The sequence below is a fragment of the Solea senegalensis genome, linkage group LG15, assembly GCF_019176455.1.
Source record: "Solea senegalensis isolate Sse05_10M linkage group LG15, IFAPA_SoseM_1, whole genome shotgun sequence".
NCBI lineage: Eukaryota > Metazoa > Chordata > Actinopteri > Pleuronectiformes > Soleidae > Solea > Solea senegalensis.
In genome coordinates, this window is record NC_058035.1 from 868401 (window position 1) to 880698 (window position 12298).

The following is a 12298-nucleotide window of genomic DNA, read 5'->3' on the forward strand; positions in this document are numbered from 1 at the left end:
GATTCTTAAAACAGACTCAGGCCAAGTCTTTGTTCAGATGTTGATCACCGCGAAAAAACCCCATCATTTCTTTCCTCATCTTGTTCCTCTGAGTATATTTCTTTCTGTGATTTGAAATAAAAGAAGAGGTGCATTGTGCTGGAGCGAGGTCAAATCCATCTCTTCAACATCACACCTGTTCCTGCCCTCACTCTCACTTTCCTTACCCGCAGTAGAAAGAGACAGCTGCAGCAGCAAAAGAGGGAGAGGTGAGAGGAGAGAAAACACTGGCTGTATTTAGAGCTCGCGGTGCATGGCCGGGGTTGATAAGTAGTCCCATAATGCACCTGGCTGAGGTTCTGGCAGGGGGTCGGGGGGCTGTCGAGTCCAGCAGCGGAAACAGGCGATAAAAAAAAGTGTGTTCTGTGTGCGGTGGAGCACAGCTGAGGCGGCGACAGTGTCATTCCTGTCAGAGAGTTGAAGCAGTGGCCATCTGCAGCGCCGAGCTTTAGCCCCCTCACTTCTGACTGACAGGCTGAACCCTGTCCACATCTCGCTGTGATGTCACGCGCTCACAACGTGTCATTCGACAGTTTCATCACGACACGAGTTTGATTCTTTAGATCATTTTTGGTATTTTGGTATTAACAATGAAACCAAAAATTAAAAAACAGACAGCTGTTAATCTGATTTTCAAAATAAAATGGAATTTTTTTTCCCCAATTTCCGACATTGTGCTCAAATGAAAAATGGAAGAAAAAATAAGAATAACAAGCATTTCTCGTTTCGTTGATTGAACTTGATTAACATAAGTTTTGACAGTAGTCGCGTGACATAGTAGTGTAAGGTAGTATTAGTGTGACGTATTAGCGTGAGACATAGTACTGATACGTGGTAACGTGACATAGTAGTGTAAGTTAGTGTGACGTAGTAGCGAAAGAGCACATTTGTCAATTTGGAAGAATAAATGAAGTGTTTTTATCAGTTTTTTACTTTGACATTATTTGAACACAGCTGATTGAATGAGCAGATGAATCCATCCACATGAGTCTAAAGTTATCATCTCTGCAGCCTGTAGTGAAGCTCAAGTCCATCTGATTTTCCCATAAAACAAAAACAGAAAACGCCCAATAAATGACAATAAGCAAATTCTTTCTTGTTTTCTCTCTTTCTTTTTCTCGAGCCAAAGTGGGATAGAAAAGGGGAAACCACATAAGAGAGTATAACGTGTGAAAGTATGTTGTTCCTCGCACGTGGATCATGTTTCATACTGGAGGACGCCTTCATGTGGTCGACGCAATCCAAACGACCCAACAACAAAAGAACGTTCTGGCGCGTTCTCAGGGTGTTCCTCTGACGCTGCCGCATTTCTCTCTCTCAAACTGTGACTCAGCAACTCCTCTGATGAGAACATCACATCAGGCCAGAGGATCTCAAACTGACATGAAGTCATGTGCTCGAGGCCTTGGCTTCAACGTGAGGTATTGTTCTGAAGATTTATGTGTGAAAATTCACGAATTTGGACTCGTAAAAATTAAATTATCTCCCTTATTTTGCTTTTAAAATGATAGTTAGTGTGAAGCACTGACACATACTGATGCCCCGTTGTCCAGAACCTGCTAGCACAAGCTCAGTATCAACATGGTTGCCAGTGAGGACATCAGGTAAAACATGGTTTATCAAAAGAGTCACTACATCTTATTTCTACCACATCTTAAGGATATATAAACTGATTTTTCTTGCCATTTAACAGCTTTTTCTGACTGGGAACTGAGAATCCACCACTGCCTCCATCAGTGAGCTAAAAACGTGATATTCTGTGCTTGAAATCCTTCATTTTAAATCAAATAAATGACATAAAATACACCAGTATTTTCCAATAACTAAAATACAGTATATACCATAATAAGTGCACACTATCTTGGAAAAAAAGAGAAAGTTTGTGTCACTATCTAAACTGCTCACGCTCCTGCACCAAAGCCCATAGAGAAAACCAGCGATCATGACACACAGCAGTTGTTGATCCACTCTGTCAGTGAGTTCAAATGTGTCATTTTGTGACTTTGGTGTTTTAAAATACTTGATTTACATTTACTAACGGGGCAGCAAAAAGACCTTCAACACATGCTTAAAATGAGTAGATTTTAACATGCTGCAAACTTCAGAAAAAGCCTGATAACTTAACATATTGTTAAAATAGCATACTCATTGAGCCTAATACTTTTCATTTCTCCCAAAATCCAGACCAGAAAAGTGAGTTTTCCAAAGAACTCCGCGTTGCTTTACCCACAAAATCCCTTGTTTTCTCACAGGAGCAGAAAAACCACCAACAGGCATGTTATTTCTACATTAAAAACATTTCTACATCCTCTCGTGTTTGCCGCTCACCGAGCTCTCTGAGCTCAAATCAAACGCAGTGAGGCGTTTTTTTTTTACTTTTGGAAGAAAGTATGAAATCCTGTGTCCACATCTTAGAAAACCCAGTGATTCCTCTCAAGTTTGGCTCGAGTGGAACGTTAGGCGAACCCATCCTGTTCCCTGAGACGGAGGATTAAGGTTTCATGGGGTTGGGTTTGAGCGTCTGGTGTCTCTCTGCCAGTCATTACTCTGCGCTCGGAATGCAAATGTGAGATCACCTTTAGGCCTCAGACAGTGGTCTGGACCACATGTTGGACCACAGTGGTCAGTCAAACAGGCGTGTTATTACAAATTAAACTCTCTCTGTGGCAAAAGTGATACTGAAACTACAGATTTTCTTGGAGTCCCATTTCAGTCAATTTCACTGGTATTAGCACGAATTACCCTTGAAATCTAACTGGACGTCTTCATTTTTCCTGTAATCGTTCCCGTGATTCCGCACATGTTCCTCGTTCCTGACGTCGCTCTGTGTTTTTATAACATATGTCTCTTTTAAAGATCAACACCCTACCCCGGAGAATAGTCCCCACATTCCTGCACATGATAATGAGTCAGAGACTTTGTTGTTGTGGTCAGAGTTACAGCGGTTAGTTAACACTCTTTTATCCCCACCTCTCTTTTTCTCAAATGTACGGTGTAATTGAGAGCAGAGCAGCGATTTCTTGTTTCTCGTGTTCTGCTCCTATGGAGGCCATCTGCTTTGGATTTAGATTTCCTTATCCTCCTTCACTCACTCGCCCTCTCATTCCCTAACTCCACCCTCCTGATTGGAGGGTCTCTCCACACTTGGCGTTGTCCACATTTGTTTGTGTTCTCGTGGAGGTTTTAGTGAAGACCCTTCACTGCAGACCTTGAGGAGCAGGAGAGCGTCGCACCTCCAGCTCCAATGTTCATTCCTTAAAGGTCCCATATGAAGTAGTTGAATGTCACTCGTCATTGCCATTGAGCAACAACAGGCTGTCACTTTTCTGCCATCCATTCATTTATCCTCCACATCAGAGTTGTGAAAGAGGGCTGGAGCCAAATCCAGCTGACATAGGACAAAAAACAGGATCACCAGTCCTTCGCAGGGTTTCCATCATGGTACGGCTCAGTTTGGAATGGTAAAGTCCTGGTTCAGGCTTGCATTTCCACAGAGAATGAGTCCCTTTGCTTGGTAGGTGGAGTGCGGACAGTTCCTGATGACTGCGTAGTATCATGACGTAACAGCGTGATGTTGAATATAGAATATAGAATAGATTATATACTTTATTAATCCCCTTAGGGAAATTGTTTCTCTGCATTTGACCCATCCTAGAATTAGGAGCAGTGGGCTGCCACACTGAGTAGCGCCTGGGGATAATAGGGGTTGGGTACCTTGCTCAGGGGTACCCCAGCCCTTTTGACCTGGTGGGGACTTGAACCGGTGACCTTCCGGTTACAAGCCAAGTAGCATGATGTAGTATCATGACGTAGCGGCATGATGTAGTATCATGAGGTACTAGTGTGACATAGTATCATGACGTAGCAGCATGACGTACATGACGTAGCAGCATGATGTAGTATCATGACATAGCAGCATGATGTAGTATCATGACGTAGCAGCATAATGTAGTATCATGACATAGTAGCATGATGTAGTATCATGACCTAGTAGCATGATCTATCATGCATGATGTATCATGTAGTCATAGCATGACGTAGTATCATGATGTAGCAGCATGATGTAGTATCAGACATAGCAGCATGATGTAGTATCATAGCAGCATAATGTAGCATAGTAGCATGATGTAGTATCGTATCATGACGTAGCAGCATGATGTAGTATCATGTACGTATGATGTAGTATCATGTATCATGTAGCAGCATGATGTAGTATCATGACATAGCAGCATCAGATGTAGTATCATCATGATGTAGTATCATGACGTAGCAGCATGATGTAGTATCATGACGTAGCAGCATGATGTAGTATCATGACGTAGCAGCGTTCCGTAACAGCATGACATAGTAGCGTGATGTAGTATCATGACCTAGTAGCGTGACATTAGTGTACAGTAGTATTGGAAGCAGTGCAACATAGTAGCATGATGTAGTAGCGTAACGTATTAGTGTGTGAAATAGTATTTGAAGTAGTAGCATCACGTAGTAGCATCACGTAGTAGCGTGTGTAGTGTGACGTAGTATTTCAAGTATCAAGCGTCATGTAGTAGCGTGGCGTAGTAGCGTAATGTAGTATCATGATGTGGTAGTGTGACGTAGTATCTGGATGTAGTAGTGTGAAGTAGTATTTCAAGTATAGTGTGAATGTAGTATCATGAGAAGTATCGTGTCATGTAGTAGCGGCGTAGTAGATGTAGTATCATGATGTGGTAGTGTGACGTAGTATCTTGATGTAGTAGTGTGAAGTAGTATTTCAAGTATCAAGCGTCATGTAGTAGCGTGGCGTAGTAGCGTAATGTAGTATCATGATGTGGTAGTGTGACGTAGTATCTTGATGTAGTAGTGTGAAGTAGTATTTCAAGTATCAAGCGTCATGTAGTAGCGTGACGTAGTAACATGGAGTAGTAGTGTGAAGTTTGCTGGCGTTAATCTCAACTTCCACAGGATTTTTACAGCGATTGCAGTGGAATGAAAAATATCTCTTGAAAATAATGAAAATGATTTCAGTTGTAAAATAGTCACAAACACAATGATATTAGCATCTATATCTATATCACTGAACCTGAACTCGTTCAGAAAAGTTAAAAGCTCGTGAAAATGACGGCAGAGTTTTTTTCCGTCTCATCTCGTGATCATGATAAAGATAAACAAAGCTCATTTGATCGCAGCATATTTATATACAGGGTCCTGGGCTTCTGACGGGTCATGAATGCAACATGCAGACGTGTTAACACAAACAGAGGCTCAGTAACAACACATGAGAAGAGTTTGACGTCTACCGTGTATTCATATCGTCCGACGTCTTGTGAGGCCGAACGTTGCTTTTTTGGACCGTTAATGTTGCTCATTATTTGTTTTTCCTCCCTCTCTCTTTCTCTGTGTTGTGCTGCGTCTGTTTAGTCTTTTTAATTCAATTTGTGAGCTCATTATTCCTGACATGTGAGCCAGAGCACGATGTTTGTCCTTGTAGTGGAGACAAAACACTCGTGTGGGAGTGAAGACGAGGAGGAGGAGACTTTCCAGATGTGTCTCTCAGAAACCTGTGGATGTTTGGAAAAATTAGGGCATTGTTTCTGGTCCTCACATTGTCACCCCTTAAAGGAGCTTTTTTTAAGGGTTAGGACCTGGTTTAAGGGTTAGTAATGGGTTGAGTTTAAGGGTTAGGATGAGTGAGAGAGACATTGTGTCTGTGTTTGCTTGTGCTTGTGTGTGGTCATGTTTTTGCGTAGAGATTTCATCAGTGAATGTGTGTGTATATCGTGTGTGTGTTACGATGACCTTATTGTTAATGGACACTGTCTCACACACACACACACACACAGGGGCGTATACAAACATTGACTCAGAGTGTGAGCACAAACACCGCTCGCCGCCTCCTGACGCAGACGCCGTCCACTGGGTCATGCTTTCAAAGCTTCACTTCCACATGACAGACACTGGAGACACTGGAGACGCTGGAGACGCCCTCCACGCTTCATGTGTCCACCCCCGTCTTTAAGCTTTATAACCTCGGTGTGAGCGTGAACGGCTTTGTTTGCAGAGAGCGAGCGAAACAAAACACATGCTCACACAGACTCTTCTCCAGCGCGCCGTGCGTTTGAGATGACGCACTCCATTAAATCAGCCGCTGCACCCCCGTGTGTGTGTGTGTGAGTGGACATTGTGGTTATTTTCCTGGAAGTCAAGCTGAACTAAAACATTTACTCAGTTCCTCTAGTGTTTACAGCTGGTGGTTTGGATTTGTAATCCACTGGCCCGATGGAAACGGACACTCTGAAACCTACATGAACGTAGCACCACATTTCCCATGATGCCTCTGTTGGCGACGGTGGAAAACAACAGTCCAGATGTGACTGTGACATCTGTTCCTGTGTGTTTATATGTGTGTGTGTGCAATGGCGACAGTAATGTTAACGACTTTAGAGACAAAACTTTGTTTTCCACTGTTTTTGTGTCCAGGAAGTGTGGATTCATGGACAAGTCTCCTGTGGACACATGAAGTAGGATGTGGACACTGACATCATGTCCCTCCATGAGAACAAAATTCTTATATGAAATAATCAAAGCCCTATTCATGCTGCTGAAACATGAAATGTGATTAAGATATCATTTAAGATTATTTATCTATATATATATATTATTTATATATTTATTTATCTCTGGTATGATTTTATTTGGGTTGATATGTATAACAAAAGAGAAGGCTGTTTGATGGAGATGTAACATTTGATTATTGGTTTATCAGTAAAAAAAAACAAAAAAAACAAAAAAAGATATTAAAAGTGTAAAAACTGAGAGAAACTGCAGCAGGTCAGAGGACGTCAGCTAAGGAGGCGGGGCCTAATGTGTCCCGAGGACAGATTACACTCATGCAGCTCAGTAACGTGACCACATGTGGGCTAAAAACAACTATAACCAGTGACTGAAGTTGGTTTCACTGCTCACTCTCCTGCACCAAATCCCACTGAGAAAATTAGCAAGAGTTGTTGATCCACTGTCGCCTCCATCAGTGAGTTCAAATGTCTTATTTTACTGAATTCTGTGTTTGAAATACTTTGTTTGGATTCTCTCCTCAAACAACGCAGCAGTGGACCAGCAGCTCCTGTGTTAGTTTGAGCTAAAAACGCTTGATTTTCTCTATAGACTTTGATGCAAAATAAGAAATATAATAAAATAAAAAACTATTTTACCATTGAAGAAAAGGAATTATTTGACAATTTGTGGTGAATGGTACAAATAAATAAATGTGCTGGAAAACGTTAAAATAGTCCTAAATTGTCAGTTTTTTGGACATTTAAAGACTTCAGGAAGGACATGAACATGGTAAATAATTATATTTGTGTTGTTAGAAACACTTGGTTTTATCTGCAGCAGAAACCCAAAAAGTCTTTTATATCCTGGGTTTTGTTCGGGTTGGATCGCGTCGTAAGTGGAGCATCCAAACAAATCGTTGCCGTGGCATCGTCTCTGGGACGTGCCCATTGATTGCGTCACCGCCGCAGACGTGTCAGTCGTGTGCAGTTGTGTGCAGTTGTGTGCAGTCGTGTGCAGTTGTGTTGTGTTGGTCCAGCAGAAGTCAGATTTTCCAGCCTGCCCGCTGTCACAGTGGGAGACGCGGTGCTGACAGCGGGGGTTGAGGTCATGCTGTTGTTGTCGAGGGGCCGAAATTCTGGTGCCGGTGCAGAGCGCTGACGTCTGCTAGGACAACAGCAGATGCCTCTGATTAAAGGTCCTATTACTCAAACCCTGAGCCCGGGAGAAACATAAGGAACGAGCAGGGGTTCAGATTGTGCCCCTCGTTTCCCCCCGCTGTACCCCCCACGTTCCCACTCCCCAAATCTGCAGCCAATGTTCACAGTGATTATGAAAACAATCTGCAGTCTTGCAGGGGAATCATTAGTGCAGTGGACGGGCCTGATTTCAATCTAAATGCAGCAAGAGGAGGTTTTGTAACGTCCTGGAAAGCTGCCATCAGTTTCCACTGTCATGTTAAATATCAATCTTTGCACGGGGAAAAAAATCCCAGAATCCTTTCTTTCTATTCTGGTGTTTTTCTTACAAATGGGGTTATGTGTCTTTCAGGCTGATAATGACTATCACAATGCTGGAAGATGTCGTGGATGATGGAACCGTAAAGTGATAGTTCAGGGTTGAAGCTCTGGTTGTGGTTCAGGGAAACAGGCGCTGGCTCGTCGCTGCCAACGCGCCGGGAAAACACAGGGAAAAACGATTTAAACCACTTAATAAAAGCCTCACCTCATAAAATCTTCACCGTCTTCAGTCTGTGGTATTCTAAGAATACGTTAACAGCTTTATTTTGCAGTTAAAACAACCATTTTAAACTAGAAATTAAAAGGTTTTCTCACTTCTGCTCACTCTCCTGCACCAAACCTCATTGAGAAAATCAGTGATTTTAACATCACAGCACACAGGAGGTGTTCATCCATCATCATCATGACTCCATTAGTCAGTTCAAATGTATTATTTACAGTAAGTCAATTCTGTGTTTTAAATCCTTTGTTCAGATTTACTCAAGTGACACAAACTAATCAAACAAGACATCAGTAGAGCTGCAGCTTCCGTGTTAACGTGAGCGAAAAACGCTGATTTTCTCTATGGACTTTGGTGCGGGAGAGTAAACGCTTTATAAACTTGAGTTTTTCAGTTGGAAAATTCAGTCTAACAAAGAGATAAGGCACCAAACGTCGTCGTGAGATATGAAAGACTCAAGACGACATGTATTTTATGAGACAAGGCTTTTGTTAAGTGGCTTAAATACAGCTATTGTTCACGGTGGCAGCCAAAATTCCATCACTCTGAAAGTGCCGGTGACGAGCTCTCGCAGAGCCGCTCATCAGCAAACGTTCGAGTTGTGCATTTGTGATGTGACTTATCTTTTTCATATCATTCCAACGGCACGTTACGTTTGTGACGGGCTCTTTAGGGGCAAAGACTAATCCTTTCCTCCAGTGCTGTTATAGTGGCCTAAATAAAAACTGCCAGAATGAAGTCATCTGAGCCGTTCCTCCCTGAAAAATATTGCCCTCGGGCTAGTGTGTGTGTGTGTGTGTTTTTTTACACGGTTGACGGACTGTTCGTAATCATCTCCCTCATGAGAATCAGAGGAGTAATTTAACACAGCTGTAATGGAAGTAAGCGGCCCAGTTGCGCAACGGCTTATTTGTGCCAGAGTTATGTCGAACGATGGAGTTGGATATGTTAGCGCGACATGCACACGGACACGCCCGTCTGTCAACAAGCTCGCCATCCATTATCCAGAGCAACAGGTTCTCAGAAAACTGTAACGCATGACTTTTAAACGCAAACAAATGCGTGCGTTTGGTTGTAAACCACGTGCATGAGTTTAGGGCTGAACGATTCCGAATAAATATCAATAACTGAAATTGCTATTGTGATATGATTGATATGAACGTATTTCAAATAATAACTGTGTGATATTTTTGCAGATATGTGAGAAAAAAAGATGTTTTCTTCAGTCTGTTGTATCAGAATTGCAATTTTTCACACATTTTTGGCTTTAAAGAATATATATATAGCGTCTCCTGCGATTTGAATATTCCAGTAAGCTTTGATGAACGGTTCAGCCCTACGCAAGTATGTACTGAAACCAATACAATACAAACAACACATTTGTGCTGTAGCCAAATGTAGTCAAAAACATTCTCCAGCTGAGTGAACAAAACTTTTTCTCCCATGAAGAAGAAATAAAAAGCCCACATGACAAACAAGCAAAGTTTATCTGTCCAATATCTGATTCAGTGATTTTAAACAGAATCATCCTAACCAGGACTTCACTATCATATTTTAATTCAAATTCTTGGCTTCCTGCGAACAGCTGCCTCACTCTCTACTGCTGCTGTTTCCTTCACCTTGCAGCTCCAATTAGGTTGCCTGGACGAGTAAAGCGGCGTTAAAAGCAACACCTTACTTCTCAAATCTACTCTACACGGTTTAGTTTTTGTTCCATTACTCCATTACTGTACCTCTTCAACGTGGGCGGAGTCATCATAGCAACGGCTGCATGAAACTGCCAAGACGTGGTTTTATATGCGAGACAAACCTTTGCTTAATGTAGGATATTAACGCATGTTTTCAGAGATTTTTAAGTCTTTTTAACTGATCTACAGTTGGACATTGTTGGCTTTGATTCTTGTGTCGGACGTCGCGCTCATGAATCTTCCAATCACGACACTCTCTGACCAATCAGAGGACTATGTAGTGGAAAAAGAATACCAGAAGACAGCATCTGCTCGATCTCGAGATGTTCCCGATGGTGCTTTAACTTGCTTTTGACTCTGACCGAAACTTAAATACAACTGTTTGCTTTACAGGCCAGACCCAAAGGGGAAGGACTGACACCGTACCAGGGGAAGAAGAGATGCTTCGGAGAGTACAAGTGTCCCAAGTGTAAGAGGAAGTGGATGAGCGGCAACTCCTGGGCCAACATGGGCCAAGAATGTATCAAGTGCCACATCAACGTCTATCCACACAAACAGGTAAGGCAACACAGACATCTGTGTCTATACGGTTTCTCGTCTTGGTGTAGGTTTATTTTTCCATGTGTTTGGGTGTAAAAGTGTTTACTTGAGGCCATTTGTGTGGTTTATTGAATATTAATTGTAGTCTGATTTTGTGTGTTTACACTACGGCTTTCATCACTGATGTGTTTATCGTGATGATTAATTATGGGACGTCCTTGTATAAAAACAGAGGAATCAACGAAACTCAAGGTTCTGAAGTAGACGTTGTGTTTCTTCAGGTTTGAATTGGATTAGATTTGAAATAATCCAATGAATCTAAAAGTTAAATTAATATAAAGTAAACATTTGACACACTAGTAAGAGCTGCTTTATATTGTCAATGTTGTCTTTAAAACCATAGTGAAGCTTAAATAAATACAATTAATATGTAATAAAAGTGTGATTGACTGCGATTCATAATTTAACTTCTAAAAGTAATCCCAAATTCTGGAACAATTTTGACGTTGTTGTCATCGAAGTTTATTTATTTATTTATTTCCGTAGTTTATTGTCCGACTCTTCTTGAGTCTTTGTTTCTTAGGGTTCGTTGCGATATTTCCCGTCTACGGAGTAGTTTTCGTAGTAGAAGAGCCAATAGGTGGCGCCCTATCTCTGACCTGCGCTGTGATTGGCCCGAAGCCTCTCGTGACAGGACAGAATTTTGCACAGGAGGCCGTAAACACCACGCAGAGGGGGTCAAATACAGAAGACTTGAGGATATACCAGATGGCCTCATTAAAACCAAATAAAAATCATACCGCGAGCAACTGTTTTCACCTAAATGCTAATAAAGAAGCTCGGGAATCAACTGAAGGCATTTTTCCGTTTGATAAGTCATTTGGAATTATTCACAGAACAACATTAGAAGCTAAACCAAACTTCTTTCTTCTTTTATCAATGACTCACGGACACAAACATTGACGCCCCAGTGTAACCGACCGACGCTCACAGCTGCACAAACTCCTCCAGAAAGAAAAAAAGAAGTGAAATCATACTGGCCGCGATGCTGCTGTGGAGTGTTTTCCAAACAGAAAACACTCGGAGGGGAATTAATGCACTGGTGAGCTGTCTGTTAGGATTAACCTCACAAATGCTCCTCACAGCCTCTTTTCTTCAGCTAAAGATTCACACGTGTATATATGTTTATCCTCAACACTTTGTCTTGTAATATTTATGTTTTCCCACATTCTTCCTGGAATCAAATGAAAATAAAACTGCTGCTGGAGGTAACGGTGTCTTCTCAGACTTCACTGTTCTTTGTGTTCCTGAACGTTCCGAGAACTCGTAAGGAATAAGAATGGATTCATTGGCACATCAGATATTGGCAAACAAGCCAAGCTCCACAAATATGACTAATGACTAAAAACGGTAGAATATTATCTCAATTTCACTACAGAAGTGATTATTTTTTAAATGTACTTCTTATTTATCCTTTATTTAGCCAGAGGGGGAGCCCATTGAGATACAAGATCTCTTCTTCCAGGGAGTCCTGGTCAAGATAGCAGCTCAAATAGTTCAAATAGTTACAGAGACAAAACTATTTCAGATATAAAACTCACAACAGAGTATAAAAGTTAAAAGGAAGTAATTAAAAGAGAATAAAAAAGAGAGATATCATAAAGTAAAATGCTGAAGTAAAATATTAAATGATTCCTATATATCGGTATGGATATTGGTGACCAGCCATAGCCTCCTACTGATATATAGGATAAAGGCAA

General features: G+C 41.5%; 1 protein-coding gene across 1 annotated transcript in view; it reads left to right on the top strand.

Annotated features, from left to right (window-relative positions):
* Window positions 1–12298, top strand: part of LOC122781701 (zinc finger CCHC domain-containing protein 24-like) — a 51355-nt gene that overhangs the window by 30856 nt on the left and 8201 nt on the right. The window contains exon 3 of the mRNA XM_044045654.1: window positions 10392–10556. Within this exon, the coding sequence (XP_043901589.1) occupies window positions 10392–10556 (165 nt within the window). The remainder of the gene's footprint in view (window positions 1–10391; window positions 10557–12298) is intronic.